The sequence below is a fragment of the Mus pahari genome, chromosome 5, assembly GCF_900095145.1.
Source record: "Mus pahari chromosome 5, PAHARI_EIJ_v1.1, whole genome shotgun sequence".
Classification (NCBI taxonomy): Eukaryota; Metazoa; Chordata; class Mammalia; order Rodentia; family Muridae; genus Mus; species Mus pahari.
Genome location: NC_034594.1, coordinates 136,885,390 through 136,907,723, shown reverse-complemented (window position 1 = coordinate 136,907,723; position 22,334 = coordinate 136,885,390). Strand labels below are relative to the sequence as shown.

The 22,334-nt window shown below is 40.6% G+C and overlaps 1 protein-coding gene across 1 annotated transcript in view; it reads right to left on the bottom strand.

Annotated features, from left to right (window-relative positions):
* The window catches only part of F5 (coagulation factor V), a 69,997-nt gene that overhangs the window by 46,848 nt on the left and 815 nt on the right, over nucleotides 1-22,334 (bottom strand). Inside the window, exons 2-3 of the mRNA XM_021198636.2 lie at nucleotides 20,162-20,250; nucleotides 12,466-12,588 (exon numbers count right to left, since the gene is read on the bottom strand). Coding sequence (XP_021054295.1) covers nucleotides 12,466-12,588; nucleotides 20,162-20,250 — 212 coding nt within the window. The remainder of the gene's footprint in view (nucleotides 1-12,465; nucleotides 12,589-20,161; nucleotides 20,251-22,334) is intronic.

Sequence of the window (22,334 nt, the reverse complement as noted above, 5' to 3'; positions counted from 1 at the left end):
CTTGGTGAGTAACCAATGTGTATAGTCATTATAGCCAGTCATAGTGAACGTAGAGAATGGCTCCTTTGCTCAAAGTATCCTTATGTTACCTGTAGGCAGTGCCTCTTCCTACCCAGGCCCAAGAAATTGTTTATCTACTCTCTTTCACTAAAACTTTGTTTTTATATAATGTCATATAAATAAGATGATACATTATATATCCCTTTGTGATTGGTAGGCATCATATATTAGGGTTTCTGTTGCTGTGACAAAACACCATAAGCGACTTGCTGAGGGAATCCAAGCAGGAACTCAAGCAAGGCAGGAACCTGAAAGGCAGGGTTTTATGCACAAAACATGGAGGAGTGCTGCTTACTGGCTTGCTCTCCCTGGCTTGCTCAGCCTGCTTTCTTATGGCAACCAGGACTACCAGTCCAGGGATGGCACCACCCACAACGGGCTAGGCCCTCTCACATCAATCATCAATTAAGACAATACCTCACGTGCTATCATTGTAGCTGCCGGAGTTCATAGCTGAGTAAGACTGGTGATTATGTCCTTTCCCAAGTAGTATGCATAGAGTCTTCCAGTACTATGGAGCCTAACCAGTAGAGAAGGCCCCTCCGGGTCAGTACCAGCTTGGTTTACTCATGTCCTATAACTCACATATATTCTATTACAGCAGGTTAAGGATGCCCCTCACTGTCATGTGACTTGCACTGATTCCAGAGCAAATGGTCTGCTACGGTTTCCTGATTTTGCCCCTCCCCGTTTGGGTGTCTCTTTTTCTGTCTACTTTGAATAGTTTTGTTTTATCATTAGGCTTTGGTCATTGGCCATGGTATGCTCTGGTGCCGTTTTTTTTTTTTTCCCTGTTCCCACTTCTCAGCTTTGTCAATTCTCTTTCTTTTTATTAAATTTTTTTCATACTATATTTTAAGCATATTCTTTTTTTCTCCATCAGCTCTTCCTAGATCCTATCTACTTCCCTACCCATCTAGCTTCATGATCTCTCTCTCTCTCTTTCTCTCTCTCTCTCTCTCTCTGAAAAACAACCAGGAAAAAAATTAAAAATCAAAACAAAGAAACAAAAACCTGACTAATAAAAAAGTCAACAAGACCAAAATAATCAAGACCAAAGAACACATGCAGACACAGAGACAGACAGACAGACAGACAGACAGACAGACAGACAGACAGACACACACACACACACACACACACACAGAGAGCAAAAACAACAAAAACAAAAAGCTCACCCCAAAACATAGATTCCATATTTCATTAACCCACTACTCGTGAACATGGGGCCCTCCATAGAGTGAGATTCATGTACCCAGTGTCACTCTATTGGAGAAAAATAAATGTTCCTTTCCTAGCAGGAACCAACTGCAAATAGCTTCATAATGAAGGGTGGGACCTTGTGTCCATTTCCCCATCTCAGTGCTGGGAAGTTGTCTTATTTGAACTTGTGTTCTCCCTCTCTCTCTCTCCACATCATCATCCAGTTGCAGGTCTCCACATCGGTTCCCATCTACTGTAAGCAGAAGCTTCTCTGACGATGAGTGAGCAAGGCACTGACCTATGGTTACAGGAGAATGTCACGGAGTCGCCTTACTGTCCCTTTAGCAGAATAACAGTAGTTATCACCAGGGTCTATGATCCATCTAGCCTCGGGTTTCTGGCCACCTCTAATCAGGAAGTGGTTGCTTACTCCCATAACATTTGCACCACTACTGTACCAGTATATGTGGCAGGCAGATCATTTTCTCCTGTAGGTTGCAGAGTTTGTGGCTGGATAAAATTGATAATTATTTCTCCTCTGGTTGTGTTCAGAGTACCTTCCAGAATCATGACTGCTAGTCAGTAGGGGTGACTGCTAGTCAAGGTGGGAACCAGCTCAACTTCTCCATGTTCAATAACATAAATAAGTTGTATCTTCAGCAATTACCATCTTCAGCCTTACCATCGGACAGGTAGAGTAGCCAATAGCCTTGGCAATAAATAACCTGTGATACTGGGGGCAGGGCGGGACCTGGTCAGACCTTCCTTCACCTATAGGTTTGTAGTCTGTACCACATCTGAAAAGTTCTAAGATATTTTTCCCTTCAAAAGTCCTAGGCTCTTTTTCTGCCCCCATCACTTTTGAAACCCAACAACACTCGTTAACATGACATTATATCGCAGTTCATGTGTGTTCTGCTCATCTTCAGTATCTTTTTATTTAAATGGGTTTTAAAATACATTAATATGCTGTAATAATTTCCTCACACCCTCTAATGTGTTGTTAATATCTTTTCATTTCCAGTTAAATTCAGATATTTTCTAATCTTCCGTCTCTCTCCTGATCACTCTTGTCTCTCCTTCATGGCATACAATGGAAAGACTCAAACACAGTTCCCTAAATGTTAATATTGAAGCACTGCCAAACTCCTTAACCATCTTCATAAAAATCTGTGCACTCAAAATGTGGCATGAGCTTTGACAGAATCAGCACAGATCTGCATTCTCCAGGTATGAGCGAGAAACAGGGCACCTAGTTTGGTCAGCTCTGCTAGGGACCTTGTTTGCTGCTGTGCTGTATACAGATACGCTGAATAGGGTCCTAAGCATGGAAGCCACACAATGGAAGAGTTGAGAAGTTATATCTGGATTTGCTTATTTCACAAAATCTCTAACATTGACCATAATGCCACATATGATAGGTGGACCCAACTTCTCTCTGACCTCATCATCTGTGATTCTTACCATTTACTATGTATTCATCCCCCATACCTCCTCTCTATACCCTGGACATGCTCAATGCTATCTCACTCAGGGTCTCTGCAGATACAGTTCCTTCTGTCTAGAGTGTTCATGCTCCATTATCCTTTAGATAAATGCATGCTCACTTTTCTGAAGCCAAGACAAATACTAGTTAGTTCTTCCCTCATCTCTGATTATTTTACATACATTTGCTTTTATAGTACTTAACAAAATTCATAATGAAATACTTGTGATATATTCTTTTTTTACCTGGTTACAATTATTATCATTCTGCACATTTTGATTGCTGGAGTGTGGATTCCTTAAAGGAAGGGGTTAGACCATCTATGCTTAGCATCTTTGGTATCTTTCATAGCACATGGCAAGCATGGAATATACGCTCAATCCATGTTTGCTGTAAGGTCACCAACTCATAGCTAAAATCTGTTAGGCTTGTACGATATGAAAACAAATTAAATGCCACCACAAGAAAATCTGGATGCATTCTTTAGGGCCCTACATCACTGATTGCTCTTTTAAAAACAAACACAATGCAAATCTCAGCAATCTGGGGGCATAGGTAAATTCTGGCATAACATCTGGCTGATCTGGAGTCTTGGCTGTGGGTAGTTTGTTTGTTTGTTTAGTTTCTGCCCACTAGTGTCCATTACAATCATTTTTTGTCTAACTACTCACCTCACTATCATTGATTCCTGAGACAATGACTCTTGTTCTAGAGTAAAAAATCAACAATTGAGTGTATTGCATCTATCCCACCATAAAAGGTTTAACGCTAATAACTAATATTTACTATCAAATAAACTCCCACTCCAGGGATAAACAGGATTTGAATGTTAATAATGATCAGGGGCCAAGGAAAGAGAAAAGCTTAAGTAACTTCCTGTGAGTTATAATGTGGACTCTCAATAGAAAAGTCTTTGAGGAAGCGTCTCAAAGGACAAACGGGTAACTTTATCTCTGAAGGCTCTGAAGGAAACACAAACAGGACTGATAAGGTGGGTCACTCTCTTAGTTCTGACTTTGTGCAAAAACTGGTAGGCATGTGGTTCCTCAAGCTGCCCTACATGAAGTGTGCATCCTGGCCTTTACTAAGTGGCTCTTCCTCCACAGTCTCAAGGCTTAAGACATGGTGTTGTTTCCTGAACTGAAGCTTGCACTGTCCTAGCTGCTGCAACCCCACAGAGGGTTCCTAGAGCGGGAAGCAGCATCTCTCTTCTGTCTTTACAGGCTCTCCAAAAGCAGAAATTGGCCTACTTTGTGGGGTAAGAGGTTGTCTGATAAGATGTCTGCTTATCTTTTAGATGTCCGACTAAATACAGCGCACTCTCTGACTTCTATGCTATATGGCGATGATGGTCTTTTTAAAATTATTTGATTGTTTTTGTATATGTATATGTGATATGTAGGTTATGTGTATGATGGCATGTGTGTTCGTGTGCGCGTAGAGGCTGAGGTTGATGTGAGGTATCTTCCTTAGTGGTTTCCACCTTATATAATGAAGCAGAGTCTCTTACTTGAAACCAGAGATTACTGATTCATCATCTAGTTAGTCAGCTGGATTTCAGGATTCCTAAACCTCGTAAGCCCTGGGATTACAGGAGAGCTACCATAGCCACATCCCCTGATGGGGATCCAAATTCCTGTCTTCACACTTGTGTAATAAGAATTTTACACATTGAGCCAATTTCGATCACAATTTATGATTGAATATTCGTTAATTATATGAATCATGATACCCTTTCCTGCTAGGCTGAGGGAGAAGGCACATAAAACCCTGACCTCAGAATCAAAACTTTTGGGTTGTAATCCTGTGAACTTGGCAAGGGCTCTTAATATTCCTTTAAAGCTCTTTATCTTAAATTAAGATGAAATAATTCCTTTTCTAGAGATACTTTTTTATGGGTTATGAGGACTATCACACACACACACATACACACACACACACACACACACACAGAGAGAGAGAGAGAGAGAGAGAGAGAGAGAGAGAGAGAGAGAGACTAATCCTTTTCAGGGTCTTCCTTCATCCCCTAAGCCGTCTTGTCAATCACAGTCCTTCCGTCGCAGCTTCTCGAGTCTGAGCATTACAGATCTGACCCTATGTTTAGATGAAGAATATCTTAGTGCTCTTGTGTTCTAACACATCTGAGAAAGACTAGATTGGGTTGGTTCTAGGCTTCTATAACAGAATTCCCTAGCTTGGGTGGCATCTAAGCAAGCCATTCTTCATGTACCTTAAGGCTAGACATGGGTTTCAACATGTCAGTGTTCTCATGAAGCCCTCCTTGGTACAGGGGGATCTCACTTCATCTTGTTCTCAGGAGGCACATAGAAGCTGAAGGAGCTTCACCCTAAGTTCCATTTCTAACGGTACAAAATTTGTCATGAAGGTTATGACTCTATGACTTGAGTCCCTCCCAAAGGTCCCACCCCTCATATGGTCTCATTAAGGATCAGGTTTCCAACATATGAAAAATTTAAAACACACACATGGAATCTATATCAGTAATGTATCTGCTTTAAGGTAAGGAAAATTGGCAATAAGACAGTATAACTGCTTATACTCACTGACAATACATTTCTGAGTGAAGGGATGATAATATAGTGTCCTCAGTCCTTCAGTTTAGTTCAACAGTGATCACCACAACCCTCATCACCACTCCAAGCATCCTGTGCTCTGTGCCAGATGCAGATGCAAGAGACCAGGGAACACACATGATGTGTGTGATGGCTTTGCCCTGGTTTTTCCCCATGACTATTCAATTCGGAGGCTATAGTCAGAACATCCTATGCTGCCTGTCCTGAAGAGGAACCTATGTAAGAATTGCCATCTAGGTGTTTGACTGATTTTCCTAGTGTCATCAAATTGAGTTGTGAAACTTATGTGGCTCGCACTCAAGTGTAACCCCCAGTGGGTTTTAAAACCCGTACAAAACAGAATTCTGTGTCACGCATGCCGGTCCTGAAAAAGGTGGCTATGGCAACACAAATGGATGTCCAAAAGAAAAATTCCATTTCTCAATATAATGTAAGATAGCATTTTGTATATTTGAATGGTAATTTTAATTGTTTAAAAGGTGAATTGTGGGTACCAGGAAATATATAGCGAACAAATATGGATTTGTACATGGAATGAATGTATCCTGTGAGTACACACAGACTACCACTAAAAGTATTAGCGTATAATTTATCACGTTTTTATTCTTTTCATTGCACACTATTTTACCTCTAGAATAAAACACAAGGGCTATATTTCTCATTCTGTAACCTACACAATATGAAATAAAACAGAAACAGCTATTTAGGGGAAGCATTTGTGAAGTGTGTTTTTTTAAAAAATAAATCTTATTTTGACTTTGCGATCCAAATAAAGTTAAAATTCTAAATTGAAAAGAAGAGAAATGGACAGAATGGGTTGTGACAGGACATACAGGTCCTCGTCCATCCTGTGGCAGAGTAAACGTCTTATATGAGAGGTCTCCTTCATTTTGTATTTGCTCAGTTCTGTTCAGTTCTTTCTGGCTTTGTCCAGTCGACATTATAATGAGTTTATCCCTGTCATGTTGTATGAATTATTTTCAGAGAGACCCCCAGTACATTTTTAAGTGCTAAGTGGTGCGTGCAAGCTTCGGGGAAAAGTGAAGTTCTGTAAGGTTCTGTTACCCTTCGGGCTGCTCACGCATTAACTGTTATTCTTCTTGTGTGAATTTTCCCCTCCTGTTTATTGAATACAGTGAATGCCCCTGTGCATTGCATAGAAACAGAACATTCATTTGGAAGCTATAAATTGGACAATGGGCAAATTAATGCTGGTTTTGTATAATGAATTTGATTCCACTGCATAGACATATGAGGGTTTTAAATGGAAAATGATGCTTTTGTGCGTTATGAGAAATTTTATATTAATCATTATAATTGTTTCATACTTGGTAAAAAATAAACAAACTGTATTAAGAATTTGAATGTTATGAACATTCTAGAGAACTAACTTTTTTCTTTGATTTAGGTTTTATTGCATTATGATGAGAAGATATATAATTCCAATTTTTCTGATTTTGTTAACATTTAAAAACATATTTTGAGTAAATAGATTTACATCACATTCTTCTTTCCTTTTTGTACCCCAACTCCTCCCAGAGAGCCCCCCTCAAAACCTGAAAACCTTTCATTTTATATCATATTCTTTAGAATTTATAAAATATTGTAACAATAAAAATATTATAAAAGTGTTTGATATAAAACAACAATCAATTGAACAGTCCTATGTAGATTTTTGTCTACAGCAATACTGAAAATACATATGTTTTTCTCAATATAAATTTCAAATCACTCCAAATATATTAACTATATGATATTTTAAAATAATATATCACTATTAGGTTTTTTTAATGAGCATAAATAAATAGTCTTTTTGTTTGTTTTGTTTTTAGTAGAGCTTGAAATCTTGGCTCTTACTGTGGTACAAACACAAAATAAGAACAGTTTTTGGACATTTGAGGTCATTGTAATAAGTCTGCATTTGAATGTCCCTTACATCACCAAAGGATTTTACCTCCATAGTAGATAAGCTAAGAGTTGACAGTTCTGCTGCACCAAGGAATGAATTGTAGGCACCATATTTGGATATATATTTCCTGCTATGGTCAAAGCTATTTGACTTGAGTGATTGTCGTCATTCTCAGCCCGCAGGGAACAGATTACATTCATTTAAGAAATAGTATGTGTATTAAGATGGTCTATCTATGAAGTCATTCATCAACTGTTTCAGTGAACAATGGTTCTGCTTGGAAGGTGACACAGACGTTAGGTGAGGGTAAGGTTCTTGTTCATTGGCTGTGATGATTTTGAAAAGCATTCATCTCAGATAAGAGTAACTTATCAAGTCCTCTTCTTCAAAGTTGATACAATAATTACAAATATCAAGCAAAGCCTTCAGTCTCACTCTTTGCTGTTCTCTTACAAGCCACCTCCCAAGTTAATTGCCTACATTTCTTTTGGCTGTATAAATAATTTTGAACTATGTAAGCTGTTCTGAAAACCATAGTATAGTGTAAAAACATCAAATAAACAATCCTACTAATAGTGAGGCTGAGATAGGAGAATCATGATTTCAAGACCATTATGTGGCACACAGCAAGACCCTGTCATGTACAAACAAGCAGAAAGTGTATATGGATTATACAATATTGGTCCTATTTCTGCCATTACCAAATTAGATAGACCATAGGATGACAGCCTACAAATTTCTAATTCCTCATATTTTTGAATTTCAATCGATTAGGATATGTTGGGAATATTATTTTTCATATTAAGAGATATTAAGGAAAAGTGATTGTTACTTCCTGTTACTTTTCTTGTTAGAGGTGGAATTATGTTTGTATGAGTTTGTTGAAAGATTACTTTCTTGCTTCTTCTAGGGTGTAGTTTCACTCCTTGTGTTGGTGTTTTCCATCTATTATCCTTTGTAGGGCTGGATTTGTGGAAAGATATTGTGTAAATTTGGTTTTGTAATGGAATATCTTAGTTTCTCTGTCTATGGTGGTTGAGAGTTTTGCTGGGTATAATAGCCTGGGCTGGCATTTGTGTTCTCTTACAGTCTGCATGACATCTACCCAGGATCTTCTAGCTTTCATAGCCTCTGGTGTAATTCTGATAGGTCTGCCTTTATTTGTTACTTGACCTTTTCCCTTTACTGCTTTTAAAATTCTTTGTTTGTTTAGTGCATTTGGTGTTCTGATTATTATGTGATGGGAGGAATTTCTTTTCTGGTTGAGTCTATTTGGAGTTCTGTAGGCTTCTTGTATGTTCATGAGCATCTCTTTCTTTAGGTTAGGGAAGTTTTTTTTCTATAATTTTGTTGAAGATATTTACTGGCCCTTCAAGTTGGGAATCTTCACTCTCTTCTATACCTATTATCCTTAGGTTTGGTCTTCTCATTGTGTCATTGATTTCCTGGATTTTTTGGGGTTAGGAGATTTTTGCTTTTTGCATTTTCTTTCACTGTTGTGTCAATGTTTCTATGGTATCCTCTGCACATGAGATTCTCTCTTTTATCTCTTGTATTCTGTAGGTGGTGCTTGCATCTATGACTCCTGATATCTTTCCTAGGTTTTCTAACTCCAGGGTTGTCTCCCTTTGTGATTTCTTTATTGTTTCTATTTCCATTTTTAGATCCTGGGTGGTTTTGTTCAATTCCTTCACATGTTTGATTGTGTTTTCCTGTAATTCTTTAAGGGATTTTTGTGCTTCCTCTTTAAGAGCTTCTAGCTGTTTACCTGTGTTCTCCTGTATTTCTTTAAGGGAGTTATTTATGTCCTTCTTAATGTCCTCCATCATCATCATCATCATCATCATCATCATCATCATCATCATCATCATCACCATGAGAAGTGATTTTAGATCTGAATCTTGCTTTTCCGGTGTGTTGGGATATCCAGGACTTGCTATGGTGGGAGAACTGGGTCCTGATAATGCCAAGTAACCTTGGTTTCTTTTGCTTATGTTCTTATGTTTGCCTCCCACTGTCTGGTTATCTCTAGTGGTACCTGCCCTGGCTATATTTGACTAGAGCCTGTCCTTCCTGTGATCCTGGTTGTGTCAGAACTCCTCTGCGCCAAGCTAACTCTGTGATCCTGTGATTCTGGTATCCTGAGATCCTGGGTGTGTCTAAGCTCCTGGGGGGTCAAGCTGCCTTTGGGACCTTGGGGTCCTGGTGTGACCAAGTTCCTGGGACCCTGTGATCCTCTGATCCTAGATGTGTTAGAGGACCTGGGAGAGGGGCTGCTTCTGGGTGTTGTGGGGCTGGCTGCAGAGTTTGCACCCAAGGTCTGCTCAGGGCACCAGCCCAGACAGACTGGAAGGAACCTGTGCCACTGGTCTGGCAGAGTTCCTGAGTGCCTGGGTCCCACTGGTCCCAGTTACTCCTGGTGTTGGGGACAGATGTTGTGTCCTCCTCACCTCCTCACCTCTGATCCTGGAAGTGTTGGAGCCGAGAACTAACTTTTCATATACAGAATTTTGTAGTACTTAGATGCAAAATACAAGCTCTACTGGATTTTTTAAAATTTAGGACTCTAGCTTACTAGCAGGTGACTAAATGTAATAGAATTCTAACATTAAATATAATTTAATGCATTTTATATAACTCTAAAAATAATTTTGTAGTATAGAACAAAGCAACTCCACAGATAAATCAAGAATATAAATCAAATGAAAGAATAAGAATCAAGGATCTGGGAATGGACTTCAGTGGGACAGTGCTCGCCTAGCATTTTTGAAATACTGGGTCTCATCCTCAGTGTGCATATGCACACAGACGCACAGACACACACACACACAGACACACACACACACACACAAACACACACAGAGAGAGAGAGAGAGACAGAGACAGAGAGACAGAGACACACGGAGATGTAGAGGGAAGGAGAGGGAGAGAGAAAGAAAGATAGAGAGATGAAAGAACAATAATATTATTAAGATTTATCATAAAACAGACTTTCTTAAAATAGTCACACAAAATTTCAAAGTCTTTGGATCACAAAAATCTTTCATGACTTTAACCTTAGTGTAATGCATGCTATTTATAGACTTTTTGGAAATGAAATTAATTTCATTCTAATTAAAATTAGTGACAGAAAATTGTTTTTTTTTAAAGTAGTGTACATGTGTGAGTTGTGTGTGAGTGGTGTGTGTGCGTGTGTGTGTTGAATATGCACATGAGCAAGTACACTTGCCTGTGCATGGGTGGAAGCCAGAGAACACCTGAAGACCTGATCATTCTTGCTCTTAGTCCCTTGAGACAAAGATTCTTAGTGAACACGAAGCTCAGCTAGTGACCAGCAAGCCTCACAGGCCTTCTGTCTCTCGCCCCCCCACACACACACATATCCCCCTTCCGCAAGCACTGGATGTTATGGATGGTTTCTTTGGGAGTTCTGGAAATTTGCACTCATGTTCTCATACTTGTCGAGTAAGCAATTTTACCTGCTGAGCTGTCTTCCCAGACTTGATACAAAGCTTTAAATACCATTACGAAGGAATTGTATTTCCACAAGTCAGTCTGTATGTTCTGTCAAACAGGGGAGGGAGCCCATTTTTAAACTACCTGCAGCCGTAGAATCTCAAACCTATGTCTCTTATCTCTGTCCCCCACTGTTTGCCTGGTGAACATTTACTCCTGGGAGAAAGAATTTGGACTCTCACAGAGCTGGCTCACCATGTAGTTAGATTATCCTCACAAAAGTAGGTCTAGCTATAGAGGTAGACAATAGGCAATGGTCAGTGCTGACACAAATGCAGAGACACTGTATTTTAACACAGAGGGGTGTGGCACAATAGACTTCTCTCTACGTGAGGGAAACTCTGAACTAAGATTACATCTTGTTTTCTAGGGAAGTGTTTTATTTTTATTTTAATTTTTCCCACATATCTGTATTTACCATTTTTGTATTGAACTTATAGGACTACAGGCATGCATATGCAATGCTATACGTGCTAGCACAGATATGTGGGTACATATTCGATAATTTTGTCTCACTAGTGATTGCTGACTGAGCAATGGGGAGGTCAAATAAACATTGGAGGAGGATGAACGATGTTGCAAAGTCCATTCCCTCTGCAAACAGCTGAGCTGAGGGGCAGAGTCCACAACTCTTACCTTCTCCCACGCTGGGAGTGGAGCTTGAAAGAGACTGTGTGGCCATGCTGTTCTCCTATCCTGCTCTGCATTGCTGAACTCTAGTTTAGAATCCCAGTAAGTATGAATCTGGGGAACAGAAGAGACCCCTGTGCACCCTGTCTCATCCAGGAACTTGCCAACTGTCCCGATTTCTTTCTCTGTTGCTGTGATAAAACACTGACCGAAAGCATCTTGGAGAGGGAAGTTTGCCTCAATTACAGGCTACCATCCTTTATGGAGGGAAGCCAAGGCAGAAGCCGGAGCAGAGATCACTCAGAGCTCTGCTCATGAATCTGTTGCCCTGGCTTGCTCTGCTTCCTATCTTTATACAGCCCGGGCTCACTGCCCAGGGATAGTACCATACATAGTGAGCTAGAACCTCCCATATCAATTAACAGTCAAGAAAATGCTCCACAAAGAGGCTCACGAACAAATTGAATGAAGGTAACTCCTCAACTGGAACCTCCTCTTTCCAGGACAGCTTAGATCTTATTGCCTGCAAAGCTGAACGTATTAATTTATTTAGTAGCTGGCTTTAAATAAAAAATGTTTGCTTGCCCCACCTTACCATGGGGTTTATTTATGCCAATGAGAAGTCACAGAAGCGGGGAAGAGAAGCACAGTGGCCATGGAGTTCAAGCTCAATCCATTTGCCTTGCATTTATCTGCCTGATGATGAGTCTTGCTTGTACTTACCATAGAAACATTGACTCACTTCTGTCTTAAACCATCCTAGACTGTATCATTATTTCCACTTTTAGATTAACATATGGAATGGTGAAATTCAGCCACATGAGGTAATTTTTCAACCCACCTTACCAGGAACAGGAACCTAACAAAATCCCAGTGTTTAGATGACTCTAAAACCATTTGTTTTCATCTCTGAAACTGAAAGTAGGTTCAATTTTTATAATTACAGATTTCAGGGGAAAGAATGTTCTCTAAGAGTGCATGGTTAACAACACAAGTCTTAATATTTAGCAATGATATTAACGTGATCTACTTCTTCTCCTGCCAGAGGGATAATACGCTCATCTTACCTTCTGAAAATTTACTGTACTTAATCCCTTGAGGATGGATGCTTAGCGGTTTGTCTGCTTTGTTTCTGAAGTGAACTTTAATGATGTCACCAACTTCAGCGTATAAAGTAGGTCCAAGAAGTCCTAAGGGAGGAGAGGTTTGAAATTGTTTATAGTCAAGATCATGAAAGACACAGCTGCTAAGCGAGAGGAACATGTAGCAAGGCCCCGAGATGATGGTTGCCACTCCTCCTGGTCCTGATGTGGGCTTGCTTCTCTTGGACGTGACTTAACCCACCTTCTGATCTTTGCATCTTTGTTAGCCCATCAACTCCATTATGAATTATCACATAAGAATTGAAAGGCAAATCCTTGGCCTCAACCCAAAGCAACTACAAAGAGTTGAGAGATAGTTTGCCCCAGATTCTAAATCACACAAGCAACAAAAGGCAAAGCTATGATTTAAACTTAAATCTACATGACTCTAGGTACTGAGTTTTAAGCCACCTCTTTACACAGCACCTCACACCTTGTATCCATCCATCCATCCATCCATCCATCCATCTATTCATCCATCAGATACTAAGTACTTAAACTGTCTTAGATGTCAGTCTGTGGTTGATGCATAGATGAGAAGTAGACAAGACAAGATGAGAAATATCAAAAGAAACATCCTAACAATCACACAGGTATTTAGTTTTAAGCTGGAATAACATCAAGGAAGACGCCACTCGGAAGAGTGAAGATGGAAGGGCCATGCATCAATAAACATTATCAGCTCTAGCTGATGGCAAGAACTGCTGCTGTCGAGCCCTGTAGAGAGAAGTCTGTTCTAGGCTTGTGAATAGGAAGCAGGTTAGGGCTGACAAACACTTTTCTCAGAAAGTGATGCTTTCTATGAGGAGCAAAGACAGAGGAACACAGAGATGGGTGAGTGAGATCAGCAAATGCAAAGGCTCTGGGACACCAAAAAAACTTGGCCTACTGAGGGAGCAATCAATAGCCACTGAAGCACTTAGTAGGTAAGAGAGCAAGGCATTGAAAGAAACATTACCATCTTGGGTCCAACTCAGGGCCAAGTAGAACATTTGGAATTTCGTTTTTCATCTGATATTAGTGAGGCTGTTAAGTTTTTCAGCAGGATACAGCATGATCCAGACTTTTAAGATGTTTTTGTTTCTTTATCTTTTCTGTTGCTTTCCATTTAAATCTGTTCTCTCTCTCTCTCTCTCTCTCTCTCTCTCTCTCTCTCTCTCTCTCTCTCTCTCTCTCTGTCTGTCATCTAGGTTTTGATTTTAAGTGTTGTCTGTTTCTTAAAACTGATCTGAGGAGAAACTGGGGTAGAAACTAATAGAAGGCTCTGAAAGAGACATTGGTAAGATGAAGGGCATAGTGGAGGTCTTTGGGGGAAAAAAACAACAACAACCCAGATATATATGCTGGAAATGAAACCTTTGAGTTTTAGAATGTATTGGCTATGGAATAGGGGTGGGGCCAACAAGGTGTTATAGTGCTAGCAAGGAGCTAGCCTGGGAGCTGTGTAGACAATGGTGGCATGCTGTAGGATGGAAGATACCATGCGATGATTCTGTTCGGTGTGTGTGTGCTGGGCAGTATAATGGCCCTCCCTTCCATGTTGCAATGTCTCGAATGATAAAAGGGACTGTACACGTGATTAAATTAATGGTTAATTCCGGGAGCCTGAGATTTTCCTGGGTCACCAGGTGAGTTTTATGTAGTCACAAGGATGCAGACTACAGGGTCACAACAAAAGCTTAAGAAGGAAATTAGACGGTGCCATGCTGCTGACTGTGAAAATGGCCGAAGGAGAAACCATGACAACAAACACAGGCAGCTCTAGGAAGGAAAAAGCAAGAGAGTGACTTCTCTGGGGGTTCCACAGGGACAGAGCTCTGCCAACACCTCTATTTAAACCCAGTGAATCCTGCTCTGATCCTCCACATCCAGAACTGTAACTGTTAACAGAAGAACAAGTTTTGAGGCAGAGTCTTGCCATGTAACCCAAGCCGTCCTGTCATACTCATGATCTTATTGTTCTGGCTTCCCAATGCAGGAATTATAGCTATGTGCCAGGATATCTGACTGATTCATTTCTTTCCAAAGCACTAAATGTGTGGCAATTTGTCACAGCTCAGCAGAAGTCCTGCCTTCCCTGGTCCGCTCCCACCTCTCTATTCTGGTGCTGTCTCTTCATTCTCTGCCTATCTTTCCAGCCATTGCCATCCTGTTCCTGCCTTCTCTGTTCCTATCTTTCTAGCCACTGTCATCCTGTCCCTGCCTTCTCTGCTCCTATCTTCCTGGCCACTCTTGTCCTGTTCCTTTGGTGGAAGCGTCCATCTTGAAATTTATATTGTTTTTAATGCCAGGAGCTTTTTTTTGTTTGTTTTTCTGTTGACTCTGGGCAGGATCATGGAGGTCACATTCTTCATGTCTCAGTTTAGAGCTAGTTAACAGAGCTTGGCTTTGTGAGTGGAGAACAGGACAGAGAGTGGGGACTGACTCGCCCAGGGTTGGTCAGTGGCTCCCTGACATTGCTGAGACTAGAATCCAGGTCTTGGAACTCCCAAGAAAAATCTTTCTCTAATTCTTCAGGGGCCAGGTTAAGACCTTGGCCTTCCTAGAATAGTCCAGATGGGTTCCTCTTTTGACTTCTGACCTTCTCTTCTTCTTCTTCTTCAGGGTCACTGGCTGACCCTGTCTTCTGAATGTTACCTTTCATCCTGTCCAACGTGTCCAGGCCGCCCACCGGCCAGTACTTACTGGCAGCATCGTCACGGTATTTTGCTGTCCTGCCTCTCTTGCATGGTTATTTGTTTGTTACTATCACATAGCTGCTATCACATGGCAACAAATGCCAGCTGCCAAGAAAAACCTTCCTAGGTTATTTGACCCAGTAAGACCTCGTACTTCAATGGGCATTTTGACAGTTTGGGGTATTTATTTAACTCCCTTCCTGATTCTTTATAATTAAGGCTCAACTAAAGGATGTTTTCATAACTGTGACTCAAATACCTTAGTGCATGCAGCAGACCCAAGGCTGGGAATCTTCTCCTACCCCAGCCGTGTAGTCTAAGCCCTTTCCACTGATGGTTTGATGGGAGGGAAGGAAGGTTAGGGGAAGGAGTGATGCACCTTAGGGCTGGAGAAGACTGTATAGCAAGCAGGCAGTCTCATTTAGTTGAAGAATTGGGAAGAGCACTGTAGATGAGCTAATTGTATCCTCTGCTCTTGGCCGAACAAAGAGTTATGTCACACAAGACAGCCGCAGTTAGCAATTAAAGCTCATCTGGGGACATGGATTTCATAACCTCCATTAGGAAAAAATGTGGAGATTCAACACTTTGAAGCCCAAGTTGGATTCCTGAAACTGTGTCTGGCCTCTCCCAACTGTATAGGTGTCCACAAACCCCATTAGGATGTCACCTTCAGACTTCACCCCAAACAACTTCCTCTGCTTTCAATTTAGTAAACCAAGTCTGGGCTCCTGTTACTGTAGGGCTGAGGAACCATGACTTGTTTGAGCTCAGCTAGAACCACACCCCAAGTGTTTGGAAAAGGAAATGCAGTGAAGGAAAAATAACACAGGGCTAGAGCTAAGCAGTGCTAACCAGCACGCAATCAGACCTCAGACAGATCCTCCGGGCCTTTCCTTTCTCACCAGCTCTGCATCCTTGGGAGTTTAAGAAGGGACTGTATAAAAAGAGGTGTTTCAGTTCCCCAGTTGCCCCACATTAAATACACATACTTCAGTGCACAGTGTCTGACAGGAAACTGATGTCTAAAGCAAGAGGGTTTAAACAAGATCCAGGCTGTTCTCACCAACCTTCAAGGTCTACTTCAGACTAACAAAGCAGCGCGTCTCAGGAACTCACTAGAAAACACATCTAACAGGACATCTGCCTCAGTGGTCTCTTTCTTGGAAAAACTACCGGTGCCTCCTTCTGTCAGTTCCAAAGTCTCCAGCCTGACCGTGGCCCCTTCTGTCGCTGTGCATCCAGCACAATACATTGCCTTGTAATGGCATCAATATTTGATGAACCCGGTGAAAGCCACAGAGCATTCAGCTTTGAATACCTGCCTTCTCTTCTTGGCCTGGTGAATATGTTCTCATTTACTTACAAGTTACATAGTTCTTATGAACCTATTGAACACGCTCAACTTTGAGCTGGAGTATAACCGTGATGCTCCGCCCTGGGACTCCCAGCAAGGACAGCAGCCTTTCCACTCAAGGAACAGCTTTGAATGCCAGCACTTCCTGCTTCTGTATCTAGATCCGTCAGTTATCCCCACAGGTAGCTTTTCTACTGAATTAATACACATCGCATCCCTGGGCTGTCCCCAAATATCTTCGAATCTCTCATCGATCTCCAGAACTTCCCTGTCTTCTTCCCAGTCGGACCCACATTTCAGGAAGAATTATTCTTTCCGTCTGGTGCCATTTCTTCACCTCCCATTCACTCCCCAGAGCCCTGTCCTCATTTCTCAGCCCACCACTACTGCAGAAAGCAGGCTTTCTGGCCCTCTCCATGAGTACCAATTGTTCTTGGTGCCCTTTGTCTCTGCTTCCAGGGACCCTCAGCCTCCACCTCTCCTCCAGCCTCTCTAGGAAGACTTTCTTAAGCTTTTTGGTGACCATTGCTTTCTTGGCTTATCCCTTGGACTCTGTTGCTCCTTTGAGCTCTGTTTACAGCCTCCTCTTCTCGTTATATTTCCCTTGGGTGATCTTGTGTCCTCCCCCCCCCCCAGAGCTTCCTTTGTAACCTGGTTATGATGCCTCCTGAATATTTGTATCTATCTAGCTCAGTTCTCCTACCTAAAAGCAAAACTCCTGTACCTACGTGCTCCTTTGATAACACTAGGTAGACATTCTACAGACACCCCAGCCTCCAAGTCTGACCTCACTATCTTCCCAAACAAGCGTTCTTCTTTTCTTCAGTTTTCTTTCTCGCTGGACGGCACATTCTACATTGTACACAGTACATTCTACTACTCAATCCAGAAACTTTGATGTCAGTCATAATCCCCTTCTCTTGTCTTCATCCAGTTAACTACCTGTTTGGTTGATTTTAGCTCCTAAGTATCTTTGGAATCCATTTAATGTTCTCCACCCCAGCTTCCCTGCTGTCTTGTTTCCTGGATTGGCACCAAAGCCACATTACCATTTTCTCTGCCCATGGATTTGCTATTCTCTAATCCAGCTTCCATATTTAGAGAGAACAAAGCTTTTAATTAATTTTCAGTTAGCATGGGGAACAATGGCATTTATGATGGCATTTTCCTACATGTGTGGCATTGCATTTGGTTCACACTCATAGAGCAATATTGAAAGCCGTACCTAAAGTGCTAATCTGGGTCCGACTCTCTCCCACTTAAACGATCTTCAGTGTCCTTCTATTTCCCTCAAGATAAAGCTTTCACCTTTTAATGTAGTTCAGCATGTTGTGGTGACCCCCCCACACCATAAAATTATTTTCATTGCGACCTCATAACTGTAATTTTGCTACTCCTATGAATCATAATGTAAATATTGTGTTTTCTGATGTCTCCCCCGTGAAAGGGTCATTCATTCCCTAAAGGGTTTCAACTCAGAGGTTGAGAGCCTTTGATCTAAACCCTCATGTTCTCCACTTTTGTTCTACATGCATCTTTATAGCCCCACCCACACCCACGGTTGCCTCCCAATACCGGCTTTCTCTCTCTCCTCACCACTAAAGTGGAGAATGTTCTGTATTGCTCTTCCTTAACACTGTGCTATAATGTTCCATTCTCAGTCATCTCTACAAGCTGGCAGATGACTGAAAGTTAGAATTCACCTTTATGGAGCCTCAGATGTGGAATTCCTAGGTTGTGATCATTAACAGAATACTTAACTGTCTTTATTTAAAAGTAAATAAATATGCAAATTATAAGGCACAAGAAGATAAAATGAGCAAAAATATTGTGTTGGCATATCAACAGTATTATGATATGAATGCTCTAATGGAGACCTAATTCATAAGTGGAACAGCAGCAATAACAATAATGTAGTTAAGTTCTGTTAAGCTCTTGTCATGTTTGAGCATATTATAAATACTTTGTATTCATTAAACCTCACAGCATCTCTAACAGCAAGTTCAGGGTACTGGGAGTATACAGAAGAGGGAAAAGGTACTTAAGCCAGGCCAGGGTAGGAATCCAAGCTATGTCCTAAAGGACATGGCTCCTGGGCAAGTAACAGTTGTGGCTGACTTTGGAGAAGAAGAGAAGAGTGGAGGCACTGAGAAGTGGAAAAGGAACAGAAAGATATTTTCATTTTTCTAGATAAGATTTACCTGAAAAAAATATTCTGCTGGTGTTTTTTTTTTTTTTTTTTTTTTTTTTTTCCGTTGAAGGAAAAGATTTGATTTGAGGAAGAATTTGAAGAGTAAAAGAGATCAACAGACACAGAGGAGAGCAGGAGGTAGAGGGGTTGGGGGAGGAGAAGAGGCAGGAGATGAGCCTAGGAAAGATAACAGATCATCACCAGGCTGGGGGAAGGTGAGCAAAGAACGCAACTGGAAGATGCTCTTCCTGGAGATGACCTCTCTCATTCCTGTGAAATAGGTTTTTATAGTTAAGGTCTCAGAGCCCTCAGTAAGTTAATCGTTGATTAAGGAAGCACAAAAGAAAAAAAGAAGAAAAAAAAAAAAAGAAAGAAAGAAGAGAGGTTTCCTTCCAATGCCATAGCTATTGGAAAAGCAGAGGATCAAACATATGTAGCACCTTTGAATGATTACAGGAAGCTGGATAGAAACAATAGCAAACTCATTCTGTTAGGACACACCAGTGCCGGCTAAGGGAAGTCTAAGTTTACTGCTCTTGTGCTCACCCGGAGTGCCTAATGCCACATCAAGCCCGCAGAAGGCGCTCACCCGGGGTTTGCTAGACGAATAAACACAAAGTGAAACACTGAAACTTCTTGTTTGGCTTTATTGACGGAGGCTAAAGGCATGGCTGGCTGTGTAACATGTGACCTGTTCAATTCCACATTACCCCATGCTCAGAAGAACTGCAGTTGGGTTTAAATTTCACCATTTACAAAATTCTCAATAATTTGAAGAAGGAGTCCCATATTCTCTGAGCATATATATATATATATATATATATATATATATATATATATATATATATTATACTGCTAGTGTTTGATAAAAAACATCACATATCCTATAACGGAAGATAACTAAATGAATATTTAGTTGCTTATTTTGGGGTGTGTTTGTGTGCATGCATCATGGTGCATGTGTGGAGATCAGAGGCCAACTTGAAAGATTAAGTTCTTTTCGTCTACCGTGTGGGGCCTGGGTTAGAACTCAGGTCTTCAGGCTTGGCAGCAATTACCTTTAGCTACTGAGCCATCCGACCAGTTCACAATGGAAGTATAAAGTATTTAAGCATAAAGGGTACAATATTTTCTATGAAAATTATATTTAAAATAAAAACTACAGGCTGTGTCTGGTGGCACAGACCTATAATCCCATCTGGTTGAGAAGCTGAGACAGAAAAATCACAATTCACAGTCTTCCCCAGAGACCTTGTCTTAGAATAAAAAATTTAGATGTAGACCAGGGATATAGGCCAGTGGTTGAGGTTTTTTTTCTTTTTCCTTGGCATTCATTAGATTGTAGGTCCAAACACCAATAGAATAATAATTTAAAAATATATTTTTTAGGCTTACCTGAGTTGCTAGCTCGTGGTTTTTCTTTCTTAAAATATGGCTCATACTCTCTGTAGACAATTTTCTTGAAGGAAGGTATAGAATTCAAACTGGAAATAAAGTAAAAAAAGAACTTGAAAATCATATATAATATCTATCTATTTCTATTCCAGAAAGAGAGGTGTCTAAGTGACTATTTTTGTTGAAGAGCAAAGTGACAGTATTTTATTGTATTTCCAAAGCCCAGGGTTTTATAAATTTGGATCACAAGTGAAGTTGTCTTTTCAAAGACACTGTGCCTCAGTGTGCATGCTCCCACCAACAGAAGTCCAATGCTTCTCTAATTCTGCTCTTCAGAGTCACATTTTTCTATAAAGGATGCTAAGCTCATCATGCAAACTCAAACTTCAGGTCTAAATTAAAAATAAAAGCCACGGGCTGGTGAGATGGCTCAGCAGCTAAGAGCACCAACTGCTCTTCCGAAGGCTATGAGTTCAAATCCCAGCAACCACATGGTGGCTCACAACCATCTGTAAAGAGATCTGACTCCCTTTTCTGGAGTGTCTGAAGACAGCTACAGTGTACTTACATATAATAAGTAAATAAATCTTTAAAAAAAAGTCACTAAGAAGTACAGGTGAACCGTTTTTTAGTCGATGGATAGATAAAATTTAGAAACAGTTTCCACTTTCATTATATTGTTTTGAATGACTAGAAGATGTGGTAAATAGATGTCCATCTGATGGAGCGTGCTTCTAGTTTAGGAAAAAACCTGCATTGGGAAGATAAAGGCGCTTCCTTAGAAGATTCAGAGGATAAACATCACAGCTGAGATCTAGGAGGGTTAAATCGTTTCCTCAGCTTTAGTAGACCCAGTAGGTGTCTGCTCCAGTCTCTATGTCTAGAATCAACAAGGTCAAGTGTCTTGATAACTACATCTTTCACCGGAGGGATGAGGACCCTGGAAACGTCCTCTAGCAGTTTTCCCTACCGGTAACTTACCCACTTCTCTTTCCTTACCAGGGGAAGACCTGCCCACGTAATGCAATGTTGTTAGCTAGAGTCCTCGTGTTGTTCATTTGATCTGAATTTGTTCATCTCTAACTGACCTTGTGTTCTCTAACTTATACCTACCTTTGCCTTACCCGGGGCTGAATGCAGTCACTTGAACACAAGTCTGTGTTCTCTACCCCTAAGCAGAAAAATTGATGCTGGAAATAATGTTATTTTCTTTTGGGGTGGGGGAGTGTTCAGTTAATGGTACTTTCCTAAGAGTATGGGTGTGGCCTAGATTATTACTCTGAAAATGCAATCTTTAAGTCATTTAGCGTTATACCAAGACTGAATACAACACCTTCTCAAATAACCCAGAACCAATAACAGCAAACTCAAAGGCTGATCATCCATTTATACTAAAACATTACACACTGCTTTCAAGATATTACATTATTTTTTTTGGCTGATTGCTTTGGTTTTGCAATTGTAAAAGAGGAACACATCTTTCACAATCACTTAAACTTTGATGTCAACTAAAAGGGAAAAAGTGAGTCAACCAGAGGCTAGGCTTAGCATTTAAAATAAAAACACTCATGGGCTCAAGCGCTAAGTGGAGTCTATGATCTGGGTAAAACTGCAGGCAGGTTCGCATTTCACCTGCCAATTTGCAAAATATATTCTGCAACTCAAAGTTAGATTTGATATTATTTAAGCCTCCTCTTAGTTAGACATGCCTTTGAATGGCTACCTTACATGGTCACTAACATGGGTAATATTCAGGGCAGACCAAAATATCCAGGATAAGTCATATTCCAGGAAGTAACCCAAAGTGAGAGAGAAAAAAAAAAATGAAGCCACATTAGGTAGCCAGGAGTAAGTTTAGGAAAAGTAAAAATATAGGTGTGCCTTCCCTGTGAGCCGACACTGAAAATCATTTATAGGAAGGCAACAAAATTAGGCAAAAGTCACTAAATTATCTCCTTATAATGAAGTACACGGTGACAGCGTTGACATGTTTTTCTTTAGAAGATGAACCAATGTCTACTATAAGCTCCTTTTTTTTTTTTTTTTTTTTTTTTTTTTTTTTTTTTTTATTAGGTATTGGCTTGAACTGAATGTGCAGGAAGGGCTAAGAGGGCTGTGGAGGTGTGTCCTTTCAACCCATCAATACACTAAACTAACAAATGTGGGCGAAACA